Source organism: Solenopsis invicta, chromosome 5 (genome assembly GCF_016802725.1).
Source record: "Solenopsis invicta isolate M01_SB chromosome 5, UNIL_Sinv_3.0, whole genome shotgun sequence".
In the NCBI taxonomy this organism is placed as follows: domain Eukaryota; kingdom Metazoa; phylum Arthropoda; class Insecta; order Hymenoptera; family Formicidae; genus Solenopsis; species Solenopsis invicta.
Window position 1 is genome coordinate 2,822,335 of NC_052668.1, and position 26,427 is coordinate 2,848,761.

General features: G+C 35.4%; 2 protein-coding genes across 2 annotated transcripts; one reads left to right on the forward strand and one right to left on the reverse strand.

Annotated features, from left to right (window-relative positions):
- Positions 1–1,698: 1,698 nt before the first annotated feature.
- Positions 1,699–5,746, forward strand: LOC105204489. Its single transcript, XM_039449609.1, has 5 exons — positions 1,699–2,830; positions 3,053–3,238; positions 3,404–3,524; positions 5,058–5,279; positions 5,371–5,746. The coding sequence occupies exons 1-5, from the start codon at positions 2,462–2,464 to the stop codon at positions 5,466–5,468; spliced, it is 996 nt and encodes a 331-aa protein (XP_039305543.1). The 5' UTR covers positions 1,699–2,461; the 3' UTR covers positions 5,469–5,746.
- Positions 5,747–6,267: 521 nt separating this feature from the next.
- LOC120357900 (putative nuclease HARBI1) lies at positions 6,268–8,064 on the reverse strand. The gene is made up of 3 exons (XM_039449773.1): positions 7,894–8,064; positions 7,005–7,149; positions 6,268–6,707 (listed from the first exon to the last, which is right to left on the reverse strand). The coding sequence occupies exons 1-3, from the start codon at positions 8,062–8,064 to the stop codon at positions 6,268–6,270; spliced, it is 756 nt and encodes a 251-aa protein (XP_039305707.1).
- Positions 8,065–26,427: the final 18,363 nt, after the last annotated feature.

Here is a 26,427-nt window from a genome sequence, read left to right on the forward strand (position 1 = left end):
GGGGGGGCGCTTTTTAAAATCTTGCATAGGGCGCCAAATATACTGGAACCGGCCCTGCCTATAGCATAAAATCATCGTGATAGAACACTATTTAACTTAAGTTATTCTTAAAACTGGACAATTATCCTCAAACTTCCTCTCTATATTTTCAATAACGATTTACGTTACGGTAAGAATCTAATCATATTCTCGTGGTGAAATATCTTTTACTTCTTCCAAATTTAATGTGGCTTGTTTAAGATGACCTAAACAAGGAAAGACAAAGGCGCGGTAAACGGGTTGGGCGTAAGGTGTTCTTAAAAGGATTGAAAAGGGAACTGCAACAATTTCTACAACTTACTCATACTACATTTGAGGTTCTTTAACTTCAATTTTGTCAAAAACACTTGAGAGTCGCATTTTTTTTGTTTAATAAAGGTTCATATTAAGAATTCACACAAACAATATTATTGAAATTCGTGGGGTTCATATCGTAATGTATCCTTGTAAACCTGCGAAAAATTTTCCATATACATGGTGTCCTAAAATCACATGATGTTCCTTTAAGAATATATTCTTTAGAATATTCTCAGACGAAACTTCTGAAACGAAAATGTCGAAACTACAAATTTTAAATTATTAGCAATAAAAACAATTATAAATCATACAGGTAACATTTCGTGCACTCAGGCAAGTAACAAAAATAATACTACGAATTGGGCTCCTTTAACAATATTGAGATTTTCATATGCAATGTTTATATTAATATTTTTATTAAGAAATTATTTCCGCTTTTGTACGGAACTATTTGTATATTATATATGTATAATTAATATTGGAAAGTATAAAGTATCAATCCTATAGCAAAACATTACATATGTAAACTGTCAATATAAATTCTTAAACATATTTATTTACCTCGTACAGAAAACATTTTTGTGGTAATATTGAAGTTAATATCGATAAATGCACCATGGTGTAAAAATAAAGGTGAAACAATGCACATAATGGCGTCGGCTTGAAATTTTAACCAATCAGTTTTTCTCAAAAACAATCTGGTATCAAGCAGAATAAAAACGATTATAATGTTCTACTGATATCGTTGTTTTTATGATGTAATAGCCACATTCTATTAATATTTTCATATTTATTTAGTATTCAAAAATACGTTCAAAATGACTGTTCATTATTTGAGAGACATCACCCGAGCAATCATATTCGTATATGCGCACATCTAGTATTTCTTCTTCTAACTATATCTAGGAAACGAAAGATTGTAGCAAAATGAAACAAAATGGATCTTAAAGCTACAAATTTATACTTTTACGTAGCATAAACAAAATTAAGAAAAAATTTTGTTGCGGGTGTTACACCATAAAAACCGTCAAAATCGTTAATGACCTCCTGACATTATGTTTCTCAAAATTGTGATATTATAGCAAATTCCGACAACAAATTTGAGTTTAGCATGCATAAAAATCATTTCTCATTACATCCGCTTTTGCAAGCTAGACTGAAAATTTTTTTTTGAAATTTTCATAAAATTTTTCAAGATATTTTAAAATATTTAAATATTTAATTTTATAATTTTTTCAGAATTTTTTGTACGAATTGGAACATTTTTCAGAAATACTCAGAAATAATAAAATAATCTATATTTTTTAATACGAGATTAAAAAGCACGTGTCAGTCATAGCGTTCTTGGTGCTGAATAATAATTCTTTAATTTTTAATTTTTATAATTTTCAACTCAAACTACGCGCTGCATATTCGTCGAATTTAAAATACAGTCATAAAACCAGAATTAAGGGAATGCTAAAGTGAAAGGCGAACTCAATCGAGGTCGATAATACAATTTCCATCCAACGCACGCGGAGACTGCCCGTCAGACATCAAGCCTGTGGGATTCTCTAACTCGTTATAATTATAACAACACACGACGTTACGATAACGATACCGACTTTCGTCATGTGTAACGAGAAACCGATACCGACAGTGCAATTCCGTAACTCAAAATAGCGATACTCTGACGTTACAGAACATGATAACGAAGTGTCGTTATTTAACGTTATCGTTAGCGTGAAAGTAAAGAGGAAGTGACGTATATGTATCAGATTTTGGGGGAGAATTCGTAGATTGGTATTTTGTATACAGCAGCATTCTAGTAATTTACCTTGGGGAATACTCATTACTCCCCGAAATCTTGGACAAAGAGAGAACTGACCAATCGCGTTAGTCAGTAAGGTAAATTGTTTCAATGCGAATGATCCATTCTTTCTCCGTCCGAGATCTCGGAAAGACTTTAAAAAGTGCTTAGAACAATTACGCACGTGAAATTTTATTGCAGTGATTCAAGCGCAATGACTTCTGTATTGCAGTAAGTATTTTGTATTACAAAGTGTTAATAAAAGAAATAATTATAATAATGTAATATATGTGTACTAATTGACGATATAGATCGACTTTTATAGACGACATAAAAATGTTGCTTATACTATCTTATGCAAATATAAATAATGTATGGGTTATTCAAGTACTAATTAGGTTATATATGTTTCTAGTATTAGGTTATGTATACTCTTATATCGAGCAAAATTGCTTTATTCAAGTTTATTATATTTTCCGAAGAAATAAAGAAGCAGGGACTAAGGCGAAGAGGCAGGCGAAAGCAACATCAGCACAAATAGACTACATGGTGGACTATTTTGTGCAACATCCACACGTTGCAACAGGCAAGTTTCAGAGCCTACATGGGAACACTGATTTAAGAGGGTCATGGGAGCAATTAGTCACTCAATTAAATAGTATAGGAAAAAATGGAAAGACTAAAGATGTAAAGTCATGGGAATCAGTGAGTGAATTAATAAAAATATAATACTTGGGCCGGTATTCACAGTCGAGTTCTATTTTAAGGCGTATTAAGTAATATCTTAAAATGCTAATACGGCTTTGTGATTGGTTGATGGCATGTCAAGATAATCCTTAAGACGGTCTTAAATATAAGAATCGACTATGAATATCGGCCTTAAAATATTATGTGTAACATGTAACTGTAGTGCTTTAGTAATTTCAGACATGGCGAGATAATAAAACTGCAGTTTCCCAAAAGATTGCAAAAATTCGTGCTAATCGAAGTGTAACAGGGAATGTTGGTGGTGCTCCTGACAAATTGACGGAACGAGAGAAAAAGATTTTGGGTCTAATGGGTCTTGATTATGTGGAGGGCGTACAATGTCCCGATTCATTTCCAGAGGAACAGGTAATAAAAAATTTATAACTATAACTGTAACAATTTTATTAACATAAAACGTATTTTGTTAAATTTTAAAAAATTATTTTGTTTCTGATGTATATTAAAATAATAAGTGAAAATAATGAGTACATGCTTATAATACATTATTTGTTTTTTAAACATTGATTTTAGGCGGAAGCAATGAATTTGCTTACTGCGGGAGACGACGAAATTTTAAATATTATTCCTGAACCTTTAACTATACGAGACAACATAAATGATGTTATTATGGAGCATGATGTAAATTGTATTGGTTAGTACATATTTTTTTATACACTGCATATATTGGGTCATTAAATTTGAATTAAATTTTACACATATACGAGGTGTGTTCAAAAAGTATCGCGAATTTTGAATTTTCGCGGGTTACGTATATTCGAATTTCGATCTTTTTGTGGCGTTATATTGGTACTCATGTCTCTCACTTATGCCGACAAGCTCGGCCATTTTGAATGTTCACTTAATTGTTGACAGCTGCTTTGCTTGCACGTGTTTTGGATCGTCTTCGATTTTTACCTATTCAAAAAAATGGATCAAAGAACCTGTATCAAATTTTGTGTGAAAAACGAAATTAAGTGCGCGGATGCATTCCGAATGTTGACTGTGGCATACGGAGAAGCTACCTTGGACCGAAGCAACGTTTATCGGTGGTACAAAATGTTCTCAGAAGGCCGAGAAGATGTGAACGACGAAGAGCGTGCCGGACGCCCGAGCACTTCAACAACAGACGAAAAAATTAATGAGGTGGAGAAAATGGTATTGGCCAATCGTCGAATCACCGTTAGAGAAGTTGCTGAGGACCTAAACATATCGATTGGCTCGTGCCATTCGATTTTTATCAATGATTTGGGCATGAGACGGGTCGCCGCGAAATTCGTACCAAAATTGCTCAATTGCGACCAAAAACAGCATCGCATGAACATTGCTAATGAGATGTTGGACTCTGTCCGCGACGACCCAAATTTGCTCCAGAGGGTCATAACTGGTGACGAATCGTGGGTTTATGGTTATGACGTGGAAACCAAAGCTCAATCATCTCAATGGAAGCTGCCGCACGAACCAAGACCGAAAAAAGCGCGCCAAGTTCGGTCGAATGTGAAAGTTTTGCTGACAGTTTTCTTCGATTGCAGGGGCGTGGTGCATCATGAGTTCTTGCCACAGGGTAGAACGGTCAATAAGGAATATTACCTGCAAGTTATGCGCAATTTGCGCGAAGCAATCCGCCAGAAACGCCCGGATTTGTGGAAGAACAAAAATTGGCTTTTGCACCACGATAACGCCCCTGCTCACACATCGTTGCTTGTGCGCGACTTTTTGGCCAAAAACAACACACTAATGATGCCGCAGCCACCGTATTCCCCAGATCTGGCCCCCTGTGACTTTTTCTTGTTCCCTACACTGAAGAGGCCCATGAAAGGACGACGTTACGCTACGCTTGACGAGATAAAGACGGCATCGAAGGAGGAGCTGAACAAGATAAAAAAAAATGATTTTTTGAAGTGCTTCGAAGATTGGAAAAACCGTTGGCACAAGTGTATAATATCTCATGGGGATTACTTTGAAGGGGACAAAATAGATATTCATGAATAAATAAATAATGTTTGAAAAAACACAAAATTCGCGATACTTTTTGAACACACCTCGTACATATATATGTATGTATGTGTGTAAAGTTTCATACTTAATGATCCAATATCATGATGAATTATGAATGTGTTAATTAAGTATTGCTTTGGAAATGAATAAATACAACATTAATTGCTTATACAATTTTATTTCATTGAAGTGCTAGATGCTACTGGAGAACCTTTGGGAGAAGGGTCAACTCTTAATATTATTCAGACTGATTCACAAATTAAAAATGTGGAAACTGCAAAACAGCCACACCATTGCGAAACAACAGAATCGCTGTCGGGTTTTCCAATTAACGAAGATATACCACAATCGCTCATTACTGTTACGCAGGGTTCTAGCAAAAAACGAAGAGCGCCGCAAAATACAAGACGAAGTTAATATTGCTATACATAATTACATATTTTTGTTACAACCTACGAGAACTCAGATTATATGTAACAGGCAATGTTCTCTTTATTTTTAAGACACTGAACGGTTGGGCACACAGCTGCAGAATGCCAGAGAAGATTTTGCAACTCTAGCTGAGCGCCAAATTTCATGTATGGAGGTAAGATCTATCTGAAATTTTTAAAATGTAATTTAAAAATACGCGTTATTATTATACAACGTTCTTGAAAAATTTTTTTTTACAGATGTTTGCTAAAGCAATGCAACAAATTGAGGACAATAAAAAGGATCAAAATAAATGTCTGCGTGCTTTCATAGAAGCAGAAAATAGTAGAGAAGAAACATATTCCGAATTAATGATAGTAGTAAAAAATTATGTTAAAATTTTGAAAAATAAGTCTGATCTTTAATGTCCGTATTTTATTATCTTTTGAACCTTATTCTTTCATATATATATATATATATATATATATATATATATATATATATATATATATGTAGTTTATTTCCTTATTATATTCAAAGTTTAAAGACAACGATTTTAGTTTAAGAACAATAAAATATTTGTACTGTTTGCTGAAAGATGTTAATTTAAATAAAATAAAACAAGTTTTTCTATATGATTTTTTAAAAATTGTTATCCCTTATACACACGCGTACAATATACACGTACATATTACACCTAGTCGACACAGAGAATTCAAAAAGAATTCAGGCTTATGTTATCATTCAAAATTCATTTAAAAAAAAAAGAATTCTTTCTGCATCTCAAAATAAACACTAAATTGATGACATAAGTCTGAATTCTTTTGTAATTCTTTTTGAATCTGTGTGCCAACTGGGACATATATTACAGTTAAATTCAGGCAATGAAACTCATTTAATCTAAGTCACAAAAATTTATATAGCTGCAAAAACTGATCAAAATCAATATTCTTATTTAAAATGCCAATTAATAAAGCAAACAAACACGTTTAATTATCTTCACCACGCTCTTCATCTTCCGCATCACGATAATTGGGAAATCTTTCTCTCATTATTTGGCGTTGAATTCTTTGAGCCAAAGCTCGTGGCCTTCTTCGAGCTACATCTTCATTAATGTCAATAGCATTTTCATTTTGAGGATTATTAGCAATTATTGGTACTTCAAATTCTTCAAAATGTAAACGGTATTGAATTCTTATATTATGCAATACTGCACATGCATTAACTATTTTAGCAGCAAATGCTGGTTTATACATTAGCACTCGTTGATAAGAACAACATCTCCATACATGTTTCAAAACACCAAAGAAACGTTCAACAACATTTCTTGCTTTACAAAGCTGCTGCGTATATTGGAATTGTCGTGTGTCTTCAGGAAAATTGGCCAAGGGTGTCATGAACCACGGTTCTAAAGGGTATCCAGCATCGCCTGATAAAAAAATATTAATATTGTTAAGAATACGCTGAACAGAAGAAATAGATAAAAGTTAAAACAATTTGCAATCTTAATTGTTCACAGGATTCAGTAATAATTAAAAATTAAAAGTTTATTTATTAAGTTAAATATATTCATGTATGATGGACGGGCAAGGCACCAATTTAGGCGTATAGCCTTCACACGCACTATTCAGTATTTTATAAAAATATATGAGATCTCATTTGTTACTGTATTATATATACTTTATGCTGCAAAATCTTTCAAAGTCCTTATTTAAATGAGACTTACCGATCAGCCAAGTTTTGCGTTCTCCCCGATTGTAATGGAATTCCATTGCTCGACGAATTGGTGATGTGCTCCAGATGTATGCGTCGTTTCGTGCACCTGGGTATCTCGCATTAATGTTGAGCAACTTCATATCCGAATCAACAATCTGAAAGTACAAGTAGATAATGTTACATTTCAAAAGTTTTGCAGTAAATGCATATTATATACAGGGTGTTCATTTGAAAACTTTCCAGCTGATTATGTCGAAAAGTATAAAAGATACAATAAAAAATTAAAACACTTTTTCTATGATTTTGAAGGGGAAAGAGAACGGCACTCTGAATTTTTTATTTGGAGGGCGTTATTAACGTAAATTGAAGGTTAAATTTATTTTTTTTAATGGAAATGTATATTTTTTATTACAGAATCTTATCCTACGCAAAACAAATGTTTAAAATGTTCTCCGTTGTTTTCTAAACAATAATAAAGATGGTTTTGGAATTCTAAACGAACATTTTGGACATTTGGAAACAACGGAGAACATTTTGAACATTTGTTATAATAAATGACACAATTTTATGCAGTAACTATGCTTTGCTATTTTCTTTTATATCTCCTAAAATAGTGATCAAACAAAAAAATTTTTTCTACAAAAACTACTTGTTTTTTTTTACGTAGAATAAGATCCTGTAATAAAAAAATATACATTTTCATTAAAAAAAAAGACCTTCAAATTACGTTGAAAACGCTCTCCAAATAAAAAATTGAGAGTGCCGTTCTCTTTCTCCCTCGAAATCATGAAAAGTGTTTTACCTTTTTTTGTATCTTTCATATTTTTCGACATAATCAGCTGGAAAGTTTTCAAATGAACACCCTGTATAATGCTTAATTGCTAAGTGTTTATACTTACCGCTTGGACATTCAAAGAATGACGACCATGATGATTAATGAACGCTTCTTCATTTTCATGTGGGGCTATAATATGAATAAAGGTACAGTCTATAGCACCGATAGCTCCTTCAAATGGATACGCAGCAGCGGAAAATTTTGCACGCGCTCGGGCTCGATCTTCTTCGGTCATCGGGAATTTCACCCATCTACGTAGCAAGCGCCGATTGATCGCTTCAGTCACAACATGAATGCAACGACTTGTTGTTGGTTGGCTAACATTCCATTGAAATTGATTGCCGACACTTTTTTGATAGCTGCCTTGAGCATAAAATTGTATGGCAATCAATATCTATAATAAATGTTTATAAATGTAGTAAACCTGTAATAAATATTATAAATTATTGTAATGGTATTGTTCCGACGTTACCTTGATTTCTGGTGCTAAGCCGGTAAGTCGTTCATTTTGTAAATCAACCCTTAATGCATTTGAAATGTCGATTACAATTTCTGGAGTAAAGCGAAAATAGTTAATAAATTTATCTCGTGGAAGATGAAAAGGGTTCTGAGCATCTCTCAGCCGCCTTCTTTCCATACGCCTTTCTAGTAGACGCAATCTTTCCTGCACTAATGCCAGTTCCCATGCCAAATACTCAAGGGCCATTTCAAAACTGCACACACTTTTACCACTTCGGATGCTTCTAACCTCCAATCTACTATCTTTACGTCGTCGTTACGCGCTACCGAGGGGTACCGAACCATGGGTTATGATAGCGACACATAACGACGTTTTTCGTTACGAATAGCGAAAATATTCGTTACCAATCGCATACAGAATTGCATGTGTCGTTATAGCGTTATAGCGTTATATAACGAACCGTCAATTGACGTTATGAACACATAACGACAACATAACGAGTTAGAGAATCCCACTACTGAGGCGTTACGGCAGGCGGCATGGCGGCGCGATGAGGAGAAGAAGCAGCAACTAACTAGCAGCGACGTGAGATTCTTGTTTTGAGCCGCTCGTTTCCTTGCTCCCTCGCCCCGCTGCTAGCACCTAGTTAGACGACCGCTAGACTTTCCCCACGGACGGGATCCGATAGCACACGGTGCGATAGTCCCTCTTCTAATCATTTTGACTTATCTAACCCAACCAACGGAAAAACTCTAGGCATCGACCGCTGTGAGTGGTGGTGTGTTATCGGTCCCGTGTGCTATCGGGATCCGCCCAATTCCCATACGTCGTGAGTAGGGAATACGCGCTCATTCACGACTTTACTAATTTTTTATCGGTAACTATTGCGTATTTTGAAAAATGGTAAAAGACTTTTTTTCAGTTTGACTTGCTGTATCAACTCACGAAAGCATAAGTGAATTTTACCTGACATCTTGTATACATATATACTATACATACAGAAAAGAAGAAAAGTTCTTAACCATTTTTCAAACTTTGTAATAGTTATCAAGATAAAAATTAGTAAAATCGGCGAACGAGTGCATACTTTCTCTACCCACCGCGTGCGGAAACCGCCAAGCGGTCACCTAGCTAGGAGCAGGCTGCGCGGTGAGTGTCAATGACGCCCTTAATATTTATTACACCAATACTGGAATAGACGCCTTTGGTATTTATTTTATCAGTCAAAATTGATGTTCTATATCAGTACCGTCTAATAGACGCCATTGGTATTTATTTTATCAATCAAAATTTGCCGCTTATATCAGTACCGTCGAATGTACGCAGTTGGTATTTACTTTAATAATCAAAATTTGCCGCTTATACCAGTACTGTCGAATAGATGCCGTTGGTATTTATTTTATCAATTAAAATTGACGCTCTATACCAGTATAGTCTAATAGACGCCGTTGGTATTTAATTTATCAATCAAAATTTGCCGTTTATACCAGTACCGTGAAATAGACGCCGTTGGTATTTATTTTATCAATTAAAATTGACGCTCTATACCAGTACCGTCAAATAGACGCTGTTGGTATTTACTTTCTCAATTAAAATTTGCCGCTTATATACCAATACCGTTAAATAGATAAACATTGACGCTCTTAGTAAATTTCTTTTATGCTAAAATTAAAACGGCGCGCAACCAAATATTGTGATATCTCAATCGCATAATACCGGAGGACACGAGGCAGTTGCTCACAGTATCACCTCGTCTCATGCTTTCTCTCTTGATTGTGCGTCAAGCAAGCATTATCGTAGTGCGCTCCACTACTTTTTTTTCCGTTCCACGATTTCTTCCGCGCTACTAAGCCACATGTACACGCACCGGTAGAAATGGTGTCCCTCCGCGCGGACGCTCGGTTGCCGCACACACGCGAACGACACGAGGCGCGTACGTACGTGTTTTGTGGCAGCACGGCGGAGGTCGGGGTGCCGGCAGAAAGTAGGGGGGGGGGGCGTTTCGATACCGCATCTTCCTCGCTTGACGATGGATCGAGAGAGAAAACACGAATCGAGGCGCTCGAGAAACTCGGCAGAAATGGTGTCCCTTGCACCTATACGGGCGGTATACGGGATACCGGTTGGTTAGGCGCGGTTGGTTGCGCGCTGTTTTAATTTTTAATTGTATAAAAAAATTTACTCGGATACAAAGATTTGTTTGAAAAATAATGTAAATAGAATTACGATTTTTAATAATAAATTAAAATTATGTCATCACGGCAATACAGTACTTACACGAAGAGAAAAATTTTCTTCATCTAAGCAAATTATGTCTGTTTAAGATCATAAATTTTTCCAAAAAGATTTTATATTGTTGCTTATATATGAAACAATGAATTGTTGAGTTGACATTAATTTTTTTCTGTACAGTAATAAATTAAAATTATGTCATCACGGTAATATATTTTAGCTTCAATTTGTGGGACTATTACTTCACATAGAGACATAATTTTAATTAATTAATGAATGTAAATTCTCTTTAATTACTTATTAAAATAATCTATATTAAAAAATAATTTTATTTCGATTAATTTATAGATATGTTAACATTATCGAGCAAGCCAGTTTACCTTGTATTCGGCGTAAAACAATACTTTGAGAGAGGACCCGCATGAACGTTTGATTCTGATTTTTCTTAAATTTCGTACCGTAATTTGTAACGTCAAAATATGAAGAAGTCTGTCACTTCTCCAAATGCCCCACATCCTTCTTGCTTGACGAGGGCCGAGAGAGAAAGCACGATACCAAGCACATCTTTCGCGACGCGGCGTCGAGCCCTGTCATATTCTGACGCTTCTATAAGCATTCCTATTTGCGGAAGTTCTTATGGAAGTTTTATTGGCCCTGAAAAAAGCCGATCATGGTGCAAGCGCGGCATATTTTAATAGTCGTTCCAGTATTCAAACCGGTCAATCACTTGATTGAGTTGATTAGGTATTGAATCAATCAAGACTGCGAGGAAGTCTGGTTGGAACCGAAGTTTTTCCTAGATTTCTCTTGCGTGATTAACTAACGCTGCTACCGTTCTCTCCCTTCTTGGTTCCGATCGTCGAACCATTTGGGCCCAAACCTTTTCGATTAAATTTAGATTTGGTGAACAAGCAGGCCAGTTCACTAATTGTATCTCCGGATGATTCCGAAACTACGTTTATGTTTCACGCAAAGTGTGGACTCCGGAATTATCTTGCACTAGTCGTATAACCGGCATGTCCTCTGCGGAATATACTGCGTGTACTAAAAGAAGAAAAACTTCTTCCAGTATGCGAATATAGTCCTGAAAGTTCATGCGTGTGAGAATTTCCACCAGTTTGCCGACAGTAGTGCCGGAAATCCAGCCCCACATTGCGCATGAAATCCTTCCACTTCTGTGGAGGGGCACAACGTGATTTGAATGCAACCGTTGATCTCTTAGTCTCCGTACATGAGGTTGGCGGTCAGCAGACGATACAAAAACCTTTTCATCGGTTCAGATCGTTGCCTCCCACTCGTTACGGCTCGTCACCGTATTCTCCAAAGCGAACGCAATTCGCTGATCCCGATAGACAGGAGCCAGCGGAATTTTGTAGGCTGGACTGTAATAGTGATATCCAGCTTCGTTAAGACGATGCCGGACAGTCCTCTTAGATACATCCACGTCAGCTGCGTTACTAAACTTTCGAACGGTACCGAACGGATCAGCAGCCGCAGCGACGATCGCCTCTACTTCGTCGGCACCGGTTTTACGGGGACGACGATTATGCAGACGATGATCACTCAAATCGTCATCACCGCCTTCTGCAAAACATCGGATTCATGGTCGGACAGTTTTTTCAGAACACGGAATATTAGCAGTAATTTCTGCTACTGATTTTCCGCACTGAGCCTGTCCGACGATGCGAACTCGCTTTTGGCAGGACAAGTTTTGAGGCATTTTAGTCGCAAATACACCGCACTGTGCAAGAACACCACGGAAAATGAGCTGCAGGACACATATTTCGCGATGTCTCTTGCTAGTCTCTTGTTAGATGCGTTATTGTCTTTAGATGCACGAGCGAAAGAGATAAAGAGAAAACAAAATACGTCCCGGGGCCTGACGCCGCGTCCTGAGATATGGTATCATGCTTTCTCTCTCGGCCCTCGTCAAGCGAGAAGGATGTAGAGCATTCGGAGAAGTGACAGACTTCTTTATATTTTGACCGTACAAATTACCGTACGAAATTAAGAAAAATCAGAATCAGACGTTTATTCGGGTCCTCTCTCAGAATATTGTTTTACGCAATTACAAAATAAACTTGCCCAATAATGTTAACATATCTATAAATTAATTAAAATAAAATTATTTTCTAATACAGATTATTTTAATAAGTAATTAAAGAGATTTACATTAATTAATTAATTAAAATTATGTCTCTATGTGAAGTAATAGTCCCACAAATTAAAGCTAAAATATATTTCCATGATGACATAATTTTAATTTATTATTGTACAGAAAAAAATTAATGTCAACTCAACAATTTATTGTTTCATATATAAGCAACAATATAAAATCTTTTTGGAAAAATGTATGATCTTAAACAGACATAATTTGCTTAGATGAAGAAAATTTTTCTCTTCGTGTAAGTACTGTATTGCCGTGATGACATAATTTTAATTTATTATTAAAAATCGTAATTGTATTTACATTATTTTTCAAACAAATCTTCGTACCCGAGTAAATTTCTTTATGCAATTAAAAATTAAAACAGCGCGCGATCAACCGCGCGCAACCAACCGGTATTCCGTATACTGCCCGTATAGGCGCAAGGGACACCATTTCTGCTAAGTTTCTCGAGCGCCTCGATTCGTGTTTTTTCTCTCGATCCAGCGTCGAGCGAGAAAGATGCGGTATCAAAACGTTCCCCACTACTTTTTGCCGGTACCCCGATCTCCGCCGCGTTGCCACGAAACACGTATGTGCGCGCCTCGCCTTTTTGCGTGTGTGCAGCAGCCGAGCGTCAGCGCGGAGAAACACCATTTCTGCCGGTGCGTGTACGTGCGCGGCTTTGCGTGTGCGGTAGCGGAGCGCCGAGCGCTAAAGGACATTTATGCCGATGTACAGAAACCAGCTTGCAAGCCAAAGTTTTACCTTTCCGTCCGTTGTCTTGATAGAGTAAGACAGAGAGTAAATAAAAAATGGATAAAGACTCTCAGTTCTGCCTACATTCGGAGCTATAGAATCTATCATTTTTTGTTTACTTTTTGTTTCGTTTTATCGAGGCGATGGGGAGATAATAGCGATGTAGCTTACAAGTCGGGTTTGCACAAGACTGATATTTAAAAGATGTACTACTTGATAAATTTTGTAAAAATACTACAGACATCGAAATTTGCTCCGACTAAAAAATGGCACTTCTTAATTTTTTATTTATTTATCATATATCAGTCAGATACAATACTTATTATTGTATTATTTATCAAAATCAATAACACACGCACGCACACAAACATAAAAACATTATCAATATTGAAAAATAATACAAGTGTACAATACAATGTACAAGTGTATAACATAATGATATAAGAGAAGAAATCAATAACGGAAGCATGTAAAGCGTGCTATTTCGTAGAAAATTCTTAGATCAATAATTTTTGAGAGTTCTGCCTTTATTTTCAATAGTTTTATAATTCCTGATAGTATAAACAAATAGTTTGGGTCATTAAAGAAAAAAAAGAACATAATTATATAATTAGGATAAAATGAGATGCTAGGTTCATGCAGCTTCAGTTTTAGTACTATGAAAGTTTCCGCCATAATTTTTGCTTGGTTTTGAAAGATTTATAGTTCTGTATTAGTTATCGAAAGATTGCTGGCGATAACCATAATTTTTGTAATTTTCAATCATTTTCATTGTTTTCAAGAAAATGAAGTAAGATGCAGAACGGTTTTCCCAAATTCTATGCATTAGAAAATGTATCTCATCTATTGAATGTATTTAATCATTTTTAAAGAGTTACAAATATTAATATTATTAATTGTTAAACAAAATATTTTTATCGACTAACAAGGAAAGGTTTCGAGGTGTCCCCCTACAATTTTGATGAGCTTTTAATATGTTGTTGTACAGATAAAAATAAGAGACACGTATTTTTTTATACGTGCCTGTTTTCACATTTAAGGGTAAAACATTCCTTTGAAGAAAATCGGTTTTGTTCTTTTGAAGTGTATATCATCGAAACTATAAGAGATAGAGAAAAATGTTCTAATTAAGAGTTAAATGGTTTCAAGAGCTTATAACAGTAATAAAAAAATTTATTTAATTACTTTTATAACTTTTTCCCACCACTTACCTATTTTTTTTTTAATTTTTATTCCTTTTTATAAGCAAAATAAAGCTTCTTTTATTGCGAATTCAATAATGTATAATAAAGTTATATTCCGACATTCCCATTTTGGGAAAATAATTAAAAATCATTTCATAACGCATGGTACGTGTAGCCGTCCGTGCACTATGGAAGTATTACTCATCGATTTTGAAGAGTCTTTAATACGTTGTCGTACAGATCAAAATAAGGGACACGTATTTTTTTATACGTGCTCAATCTAACTTTTAGGGAGTAAAATACCCCTTTGAAGAAAATCGGTTTTTTTATTTTAAAGCGTATATTGTCGAAACTATAAGCGATAAAGAAAAATGTTCAAAATAAAAGTTAAATAGCTGCAAGAGTACTTTAATAATAATAATAATAAAATTTTTTTTTTTCTTAATACTCTTCCCACCACCTACCAATTTTTTTCAAAATTTTTATTTTTTTTTATAAGCAAAATAAAGCTTACTCTTTTACGAATTTAATGGTATATGACAAAGTTATGATGCGACTTTTCCTTTTTCCAAAAATAATTAAAAAACTCTATAACGCATGGTACACCTACCCATCTATTCGTTCAATATTGCTTCACAATAGGCTTGTTTTCTATTCCTGCACTAGACTGCACTGGAACGTTCCTTCTTGTTTTCGCTAACTTTGAAACATCTATCTATTTCATTTTAAGTGTACACTTATTTAGAGAGTTTAGGAACAGAAAACAAACGGAATAAAACAGATTTGTCTTATATGGCGTTGACTACACAAAAGAGTATTGAAGACAAATTAACACAATACAATAAAAGTTGAAATAAGAATTTGTAACGCTGGTCGTTTTCGTGCGGTTCTGGTAGGTGTCAGGATACGGTTGCGGATAAGCTCGCCGGATTGGCCGGTAGAATAATCGCACTCGGAATTTAGTTGACAAAAATACTAACTCTTTATTTAGATGTGATATTTACATGTAGTCTCATAGCTTATTGAGTCTAACGCCTCGTGACAAGTGGACTTAGCCTAAGCAGGGACGCGATTGACTCGCGGTAGTCGCGTCGATCAATCGCCGCTGAACTGTCCGAATCGCTAGCTTTGGCAACGGTACAAGTACGGCGACGCGCGAAATAATGGAAACGCCAAGCGAGAGCCGAGATTGAATTACAAGAATTAAATTGTGATGTCCGTGATAATACGGGTGAAACGGTAAAGCGACAAATAATAATTCTAACTCACAAAAGAAACATGATAAGAACTGAATGACAGACAAAGCTACAATGATCTTACTTAACTAATCGCGTGGTTTTAAACGGACACGGTGTCCGGGGTGATCGGGGAGTCGCGGAACGCGGGATCGGAGCGACGGCGGCGATTCCGCGCCTCGCCCGAGCCGCCTCGTGCAAAGTGAGGCGAAGATCTCAGGACGCGAATGCCCTGACGAGGCTTTAGGTTACGAGAGAAACTTCCCTTAGGGAGAGGACGGAGGTGATTGGCCAGGGATACCTAGCCTGTGGATTCGACGAGGATGCTCGTCGTGGACGGTGATTCGCCGAGGATTCTCGGCTATGGGGCACGGCGAGGATGCTCGCCATGATTGGCTGCGGAGCGGTATTCGGTATGGCAAGATTAGCCGAGGATTCTCAGCTAGCCGGGACGACGAGGATTCTCGTCGAGGGGAGTCTGGATGAGACGAGTATTCTCGTCCTCTTGGGAGTCGGAGTGCGGTCGAGGATTCTCGACCTGTCGGGTTCGGCGGACTGGGAAGATCTGACTCGGCGTTCCCACTGCCGGCTTATATATCCGGCACGGACGGACCAATCCGCGCGTTCGGTCGGCTGGCCCGGAGTGGGAACGTTGCCGAACGCCACGGGCGGCGCGCGTGCTGCGCGACGGCAGGTTAGCTCGGTGCGCGCACGTGGCGTTCTGCCGGTGTATTGCTCGGGTGGACGGAGCGGAGTGGCAGTGCGCGCGAGGTGGAGGGGCGTTTTGTTACAAATTTTATAATAATAATTATAGTAATAATAAAATAATAGTAACTTTTTTTAAAATTAGTTAAAATTTTTTTGAAACTATGTCACAGTATGTACGGAAAACAAAAAAGTTATGAATAAATAATAAAGAAATTATTATTTATTCACAACTTTTTTTAATTGCAAATATTTCTCTTGCTTACTTCAAAATAAAATAATACCAAAGTGAAGAATAACAATAATTACAGTCTTGTAAGTCATTAATTTTCAAAATAATAAATATGATTAATATAAGTTAAACATTTATTTACTGGTCTACATGATTTGACTAGAACATATGTTCTCTTTATTTTACAGATAAGGAGATTTGGATTACAAAAAATTATTACTCACACATTTCATATCTTTACTCATCAACTAACAAAAACAGAACTAACATAAAACTAATTTAAAAATTAGTTAGAAATTTCATCTTTTATACTTTATTTATATAATTCAATTAATGTGTTTATTAAATTCGATTAGTGTAGAAATATGCATAACCCATCGATATAGGAATATAGGGATGGAGCATTTCGTTCTACGGTGGAAGCTTTTGCGGGGAAGGTGCCGAGGTAAAGTGTGCCCACTTTTCATTGGCTGTTTCTCTACGCAGGCGTCGTATTGTATAGTCACAGCTTCTTAGGTTAGGATTTTAGCGTTTCTACTGTAAATTCAGAAGTTTGAAGTTTAATACGTGAAGTGAAATAATTTTAAATAAAATGGTGCAATGTTCCGTCCCTTTTTGTAAAAATAGATCTGATAATCGAAATTGGAAAAAAAGACTTGAAAGCAGAGGAATAAAACGAAAAATTTCATTTCACAGGTAATAAATTCGTGTTATACTTGCTTGCCCAGCTTGTTTTATCAATAAATGTTGGAAAACTGTTTTTAGCTTTCCAAGAAATTCTGTAACACGAAAGTTGTGGCTCGAGCATTTAAACATAAGTTCATCATGTATATCTGTGGGAGCACGTATATGTTCTGATCATTTTGATGAAGAAGCATTTTGTACGTCATCGTCTATTGTGCGACTGAAGCCTAATGTTTTGCCACAACGTATACAGGTTTAAATAACAACAGAAATATTTTGAAATATGTATAATATAAATTCATATCTTTTTGTTAAATATATATATATTTTAGAGAGAATGTGAAATAAATATATCAAATACACAAATGGAAACAAATATTTACAAAATACAAACAGAAGGCCATAATATAGCAGTTATTAAAGAATCAACAGAGAGACCATCAACGCCAATCAAGGATAATTTTATATGTAAAAAATAGTTATTTTATTGTAGCAGTTATTATAATATTAAATTATAACAATTTAAATTTAACACACAATTTAAATTAATGTAAAAATTTTTAATCATTATTTTTGAAATTTATAATAATAATGAAATACTTATATTATTATTACTTTTAACACAACCTTCAACATCAAGAAACGACAAAGCAGTCATGGTATCACCTAGCAGAACATATTACTCTCCTGAGAAATGTAGACTGAGGAAAAGAATAACATTTTTGAAACAGCATTATAAAAAGAAAATGCGAAACTTACAACAAAATGTGCGTCGAAAAGCTAATCGGATAACAACGTTAAAATGTTTATTGAATACATTAAAACAAAAAAATTTACTAAATAATGAAGAAGCTGATATTCTAGAAACTTTGGATGAATCGAATGGTAAACTTTTTAAACAATTAATAAAGCAGAAAAACAAATGTTTGCCTAGAAAATATGATGAGCAATTGCGCACTTTTGCTTTAACTATACATTATTATTCTCCACGTGCACATGAATATGTTCGCTCTAAATTTAATTCTTGCTTGCCACATGTAAAAACTATTGCTAAATGGTATCATAGCATTGAAGGAAAACCTGGTATAAGTTCGGAAGCATTGAATTGTATTAAGCAACGTGTAAAAAGTACAGATTATCCATTAGTAGGATCCTTAATTTTTGATGAAATGGCAATTCGACAGCATGTGGAATATGATGGTTCAAAATTTTGTGGTTACGTTGATATGGGTGATTATATTGCATGTGATAATACTGTTATTGCAACTGAAGCCTTAGTTTTTACTATTGTATGCATTAATTCTGCATGGAAAATCCCTATAGCATATTTTTTTATAAACAAACTAACTGCCGAGCAAAAAAGAAACCTTACGCTACAATGCATTTCCGCAATCCATAATACTGGCTTGAGAGTGGTGTCTGTTACTTGTGACGGAACAAATACAAATTTTAGTTTATTTAAGCTTCTTGGGTGTAATTTTGATAATGTTACATCATTACAGACATCATTTCCACATCCTGACACAGGGGAAGAAATTTTCGCATTTCCGGATCCCTGCCATATGTTGAAGTTAGTACGTAATGTTTTTGGAGATGTTAAAAACATTATTGATGGAAATGATCAATCTGTTAATTGGTCAGATATAGTTAAATTACATGAACTTCAAGAAAATGAAGGTATGCATTTGGGAAATAAATTAAGAAGTGCTCACATTCATTATCACAAGCAGAAAATGAAAGTAAAATTAGCATCACAAATTTTTAGTACATCTCTAGCAAATGCACTTTCTTTTTGTAAAGACAATTTGAAATTAAAAGAGTTTCAATTTTGTCAAGGAACAATTTTTGCGAGTTTTTAATGATTTATTTGATATTTTGAACTCAAAAAGTATGAAACAAAGAGAATTTAAGCAACCTTTAAACATGCAAAATATAAAATTAATAACAAATAAATTAAATGAAATTAAGTTATATATTTTATCTTTAAAAACAAATAATGGTCAATTTTTAATTAATTCTCGCAAAAAAACAGGTTTTATAGGTTTTTTAATCTGTATTCACAGCACGCTTAAATTGTATGAAAAAGTTTGTGAAAAGCTTCAACTTTTAAAGTATATTCCTTTTTATAAATTAAGCCAGGATCATGTTGAATTATTATTTGGATGTATAAGACGTCATGGAGGAAATAACAATAATCCCACTGTTCGTCAATTTAAAGCAGCTATTAAAAAAATACTAGTTCATGCAGAAGTACGTGACGTACATACCGGAAATTGTATTCCATTAGAACACATTGCAATTTTGCATGTTTCATCAGCTAATAAATTGTCTAATTCTGAAGATGTTATAAATATTAGCACACGTTTATCACGATTGATTAATGATACTAATATAAATGTTTCTGCTGATATAAATGAAGCTGAAAATCTATTTCATATAATAAATGATCACAATTATTTAACAGATGTTAGAGAAATATCTAATTTTTCCCAAAATATTATTGAATATATAGCAGGCTATGTTGCAAAACAATTAAAAAAAAATCTACGTTGTGAGGAATGCATTTGTGCATTAACAAAAAAAGATGACAATAATAACAATCTGATAAATATAAAAAATCGAAAAGCATTAATATTTCCGTCGAATGACGTTATTATAATATGTAATAAATGTGAGACTGTGATTAGGCATGCTCTTCATGTCAGTGATAATAATGGATTAATGAACAAAAAGTTTCATGAGGCATATCTTTCTAATCAAGTCTTAAAATTATTCATCAATATATCTTTATTTGAAGACTTAAAAGAGCATACACATGATCAGTCACTTCTAGAAAATCATATTGTGCATTTAATACGAGCGATTATTCAAAAATACATTAAAATAAGATTACACTATATAACTTTAAATTTTAAAAATAAACCTAGTTATCGCCAATTGTATAATAAAATAACATTATTTAAAGGTATGTAATAAACTATGTATGTATATTTTTTTACAGTGCATGTTGTATAATAAACATGTAAGTATAATATAATAATAAAGACTATTTGTATAATCATATAATGATGTATTTAATTCTATTTAACTCTCTCTTCCTCTCTTTCTCTCTCTCTCTCTTTTATTACTTTCCTCTTCTATTATTATTTTTTACGTGTATAGTTTAAAAATTTTTTTTCTTTTTCTTGTTTTTGTTAAATATTTTTTAATTAATTTTAATAATGTTTTTTGTTATTGTGTATTTTTTATTGATATCTTCTGTTATACTTTCCTTATTGTTATTAGTCATCTTTAGAAAAATTGATTACTGTAATGTAAAGAATTGGTTAATAATTTATTATTTAAGTATTAAGAGCACTGTTGTTAATGCTTTCAATACATAAAGTAATTGATCACTAACCATAATATTTACAGTAATTAATTTCTCTAAAAGAGAAAAGAAATCGTAACCATGATTGACAATTTTTCATATTAAGCGGAATTGCACATGCGCATTTTGACCAATATTTTGACCAATAAAAAATGGGCACACTACCCGTCCCTTAGTGGCTTCACTCTCCTCGTCTATGTATTGAGCTTATGCTCCGTCTCTATATTCCTATGTCTATGGCATAACCATGCCACTGGGCGCGTGCACTTTGGATCATTTATATTTTGAAATTTACCCACATAGCACGTAATATTTCTGTGATATCACAGAATCATTGCAATATCACAGAAATATTACATATTACTGTGAAATATCACAGAAATATTACTGTGATATTACACAGTGATAATGACATTGAAATATTCCACTGATATCACAGAAATATCACAGAAATATTATTGTGATATTACACAGTGATAATAACATTAAAATATTCCAATGATATCATTGCAATATATTGTTGCAATATTTAATTTCAAAGAACAAGATAATGTCAAATGACGTTTTTATTATGTCTTATTAATGCAACGTCAGTATCTCTTTGATTAATTTCGATATTTTTAGTATCCTTAATATTCTTGGTAATTTTGGTATTCTATAGAAGAAATCAACTTACAAATAAAATAATTATGTCTTTACCCTTTCGTGGAATAAAAGTAAATGTTAAGAAAAAAAATTAATTAACTTTATTATTAGTTTAGATGTTTACTTAGTTTATTCCTTAAACTGTATATATGTATAAACTATAATGTACGCTCTTCTATGTAATCTATCAATTTAATTATTGCTTTACAACTCGATCAATACTGATTTTATTAAAAAATTACAAAAAACCTTTGTATTTGTCTTATTGCCATTTATAATTTTTACAGGAGCACAAAATTGATTTTAATTTTTAAAAATTTTTATCATGAGGAATTTAAAAAAAAAATGTTTACAAAAAGTTTTGTTAATACACATTTATTATTCACTTGGTAATAAATATTTCAAAGTATATTTAGAAGTTTTTAAAAAAATATACATTTTTACGTCATTTAATATTTACTGATCGGTACATTATTTTGTGAAATAGTTTATTCATTAATATTGATTAGACTATTATACACCACAGTAAAAGGTTTTTCAAGTTAATTAAAATATTAAATTTCCAACAAATATTTCTTTAGATTTCACTTTTTTTCAACTTTATTAAAAAATATGATTATATATATTCTATCATTAATTAGGTATTTTACAATGTTCATTAATTATATGTATGTATATAATGTTGCGGCTCGGTCACCGATCGTCACAACATACGACGAAACAAGCGAGCGCGTGCTCAGCCGCTATGCGGTCCCGCCGTGTGTATAAGACTCCACGCAAACAAGTGAGTGCTGGCACCACCGCTAGGTGGCCGCGCCGCTGGAGACCTTCTCGTGAGTCAAGTGCAGCCACAGGTGTTATATCTAGACGCCACTCCGGCCGACCGGGCCGGCTCACCACGACTCACTAGCTCACACTTCAGTGAAATTATAAAGAAAATCGTTGCTTGTTGTAATTTGGAAACGAATACTTGTTCTAATTTTTTTCCCAATGTAACGTCCCCTGAAAAAAAAGTTGATAAACTTGTTTCAATAAACCGATTACTGATTAGTAACTGATTATATTTTGTCAGTTACTGATTAGTAATCAGTTTATTGAAACAAGTTTATCAATTTTTTTTTAAGGGGTACGTGTGGAACGCTGTTTCATATAAAATTTTATATTTTTACATGTAAATAATATTTTGTATTGTTATTTAATCTTGAACATAAATTAAAATTATAATTCAAATTGAATCTTTTTTAACAAAAATGAAAAAGGATACAAGAAATTTTTTTTTGTAAATTAAACATTTATTACGTTTACATTATTGTATTCTGTTTTAATAAATATAATTATTTTTTTTATGTTTAATATATATTACATGTAACAATATGAAAATAATATTAAGAATAAAAATAAAATAAATTGAAATAATTTATTTATTTAATTTCTTGCAATATTATTTAAATATCACATAAACATCACAGAAATATTGTGAAATATCACAGTAATATTACTATGAAATATCACAGTAATATTACTGTGATGCGTTTTCGCGGACATTTTGATATTACTGTGATATCACAGTAATATTTCGTGATATTTCTGCAATATTTCATTTGTAATATTGCAATGTAAAAGTGATATTGCTATGATATCACTGCAATATTACGTGCTATGTGGATAATTTTTACGTCTCGGCAGTATTGACCTTAATATGTATAGATTCAAGAGGTACGTATGTAACAAACCTTTCCGCACTCCCCTCGGACCGTCCACCGTTCCAGGCTGTCTGGCCGAACAACCGCCGAACAGCGAGTAAACGGCGCACAGCGCCAATAAGAATTGTAAAACCGGCTTAGCGCGCGTATATGCATCCGCGCGTCGAGAGATCTCCGCGCACACGCGTTCGACCGGAGTGGCGGCCGCTGGACCGATCTCGAGCAGCAATGATTCCCCCTCCGATACCGTACCGTTCCGTACCCCCGCACCGTCCCTGCCCACGAGACTCGACTATATAAGCGCCGCCGCTCCTATAGTCGAGGCTTTTTCTCCGTCCGCCTCCCGTCCGAAAACGAAGTATATCCTGAACGCTCAACGGAGTTAAGCGATTTAGCTTCAGTCAAGCGATCTTGACACAAGCCATTCGCTTCCCAGACCGCCGGTTCACGGGCTCAAGTCTATCTTGAGCTCCACCAGGAGATCCCGTCGGCACTTTCCTGATCCGCCGTCCTGTCTCGGTATCGACTCACGACTCGGGGTGTGGAGTTCCGCGTCTCCACCAAGAGATCTTAGCGTGAGTCGATTACCACCGCCGCCGAACATCGTGGTATTAACCGCAGCGCGTCGCGATCGGGTATAAGTACAGCTGTACCGCGCGCGCGTCTCCGGCCGTGGCCACGGCCTTCGGCTAGGCCACGGCACCAGCGCGTCAATAGGAATTCCGAATTCCGAGAACCTCGGCTCGGAATCCCGCGTCTATAAATAAACACCGCTTGTAGATACCGCGTTTAAATCTGACCGTTCCGACTCTCGCGTTACATGTACCGTTTTTCCGTCTGCGCGTTCTGATTTTGCGTTTGTCCGTCTGAGAGTAATTCTAGGCTTTTGTTGCGTCCGTCCGAGCGTCATCGTCATTCGTCCGTCCGCGCGCCGCGTCCAGAACGCCACGATCTTGTGTAATACCGTACATACGCGAAATAAAGACTCGTTTATTTATCCACCATCCAAGTCTAGTTCTTTTGGCAACCTCGCGTCCTCGCTCGCCGAACTCACGCTGCCCCGTGTGCGGTAAAGCCAGGTCGTTACACGAGCTCGCGGCGCGATCACGCAGTAGCACGCGCGCCGACTGTGGCGTTCCGCAACGCTCCCACTCCGGTTGGGCCGACAGAGCGCGCGGATTGGCGCATCCAACCGCAACGATAATTACACGCTTGATTATTTTGTCAATGACTGCAATACATTTAATGAATAAATTATTTTCTTTTTCTTTTTATCCTAAACATTGGGTATGATTATTTCGAACACCTGACCAACCGACAAGCCTTATCCGGACCGATCCCGAAATTCCCGCACCGTTACACCAAAATCGCGTACCGTTACAAGATTACAAAATTTTTGAATGCAGCTTTGAAATAAATTGATTTTATTCAACACGCACCTTTTAACATACTTTAAATATGTAATCACAAAAAAGACATATGAGACTTGAATATTAAATTAAAGAAAGTACCGAAAGGAAACAATATCAACTAATACCATATAATAATCTGTCTACAATATGTATATGGATCTAGCTGTCAAAAATACCAAATTTAAAAAATTATAAAACATATAACGCTAATTTACCATAGATATAAAATATTATATTAATTGAATAATATATATTGAGGAACAAAGAAATTAATATTAAATTATTAAGTGTTGGTAATAAAATAAAACTTAACAGTTATGACACTTTTTCGCAAAAACTTAAACATGAGATATCAAATTTACGAACTACAAAAAATATTTAATATAAATATTTTTCAAGAAAAAATAGTTTCAAAGTTATGTAAATATAACTTATTTAAAATTGTAAAAACAAACGTAATTCATGTATTTAAAGAAAAGCTAATTAATATTTATATATAATTATTTATATATAATTTATATATAATTTCAGTGAACTAAACTTTAAAAAATGTAAGAAATTATTTTGTTAAAAAGATATAAAATTTAAATTTAGAAGTAAAACTTTAAAAATTTTTAGGTCTAATGATCAAATTGATCAATTTCCAAGAATATCCAGGATTCCAAGGGGGACAATGTGAAATCTATAACTTTTCATAATTTTTCAGGTTTTTTTAGGTAGTAGACACCCTGATAATTTAAAAACCACTTCATAACGGATGGTACGCTTACCCATCTATGTATGCGATATTACTTCACAATAAAACGAATTTGTCTTATATGGCGTTGACTACGCAAAAGAGCATTGAAGACAAATCAATACAATACAATAAATACAATACAATATATGTTGAAATAAGTGTTGTATAATATTATTAATAAAAATAATAAAATAATAGTAACTTTTAAAACTGCTAAAATTAGTTAAATTTTTTTTTATGATAAGAAGGATGTGACGATGCACCCCCTAGAGAAAGCATCGCCACGGCAAACACCAGCCGTAAAGGCCGCCGGGCCATAACCGGGGGTGCCGCGGGCACCCACTTTTAAACCATCCAAAGATTGCGATACCGCCTGGCGATAGACATCGCCAGAAGACACGCGCCGAGCCATCGCACGCGCTGAGTCGGCGCGCAAGCGCTCTCAGACAACACGCGGTTCTCCCTTCCCCGACGACTCCGCCGTCAAGCGCCGAGGAAGAGAACGGAGGCGAGCGGAGTCGCTCGGTATAAATAGGGCCACCGCAACGAGAAACGACACTCTGCCACCGACCAGCCTCCCGATCACGGTCCGCTGCGTCGGCAGCATCCTACTCCCGAAGTCGGAAACCCGGTCGAAGCGTGCTTGGCCGCGGCGAGAGAGTACTCCGCCTCCGACGCAACTCCTTTGCATAACTACCAGCCTCCACGAACCGAAGACCACGAGTCTCGGTCCGCGAGCCGGCCGCCGGTAAACCGGAGGCTATCCTCCTCTCCCCGCGACACCCACCCAAACCGCGACCGCCGAGTTCGGGGTCCCGGGTCAAGGTACTTGACAGGGTGTCGCGCGTCCAGCCTACCTGCGACGATCCCCGTCGCGAAAAACCGCGATACCGTGCGGGAATCCGCCCCGCCTAGAACAATCGCGTCTCACCGGTCCGAACCGCGAGCGACACCGTCAGCCACGCCTACTGCGTCGCCGGAGCCCGACGCACCGATCGCGGGGACCGCATCCCCGCCCCGGAATCGCGCCTACCTCGCCGTAGGAAATGTATATATATCTGTAAATAGCGCAAACCTAGTAGTTAAGAAATA

Bases quoted from the DNA above. Each gene is read 5' to 3' on its own strand.
- LOC105204489 (XM_039449609.1), top strand. From the start codon at position 2,462: ATGTTGCTTATACTATCTTATGCAAATATAAATAATGTATGGGTTATT. The intron at 3,239-3,403 runs GTAATAAAAAAT...CATTGATTTTAG, and splicing joins ATTCATTTCCAGAGGAACAG to GCGGAAGCAATGAATTTGCT. The intron at 5,280-5,370 runs GTTAATATTGCT...TTTATTTTTAAG, and splicing joins GCCGCAAAATACAAGACGAA to ACACTGAACGGTTGGGCACA.
- LOC120357900 (XM_039449773.1), bottom strand. From the start codon at position 8,064: ATGACCGAAGAAGATCGAGCCCGAGCGCGTGCAAAATTTTCCGCTGCT. The intron at 7,150-7,893 runs GTAAGTATAAAC...TTGTACTTTCAG, and splicing joins ATTCTTTGAATGTCCAAGCG to ATTGTTGATTCGGATATGAA. The intron at 6,708-7,004 runs GTAAGTCTCATT...TTTTTTTATCAG, and splicing joins ACGCAAAACTTGGCTGATCG to GCGATGCTGGATACCCTTTA.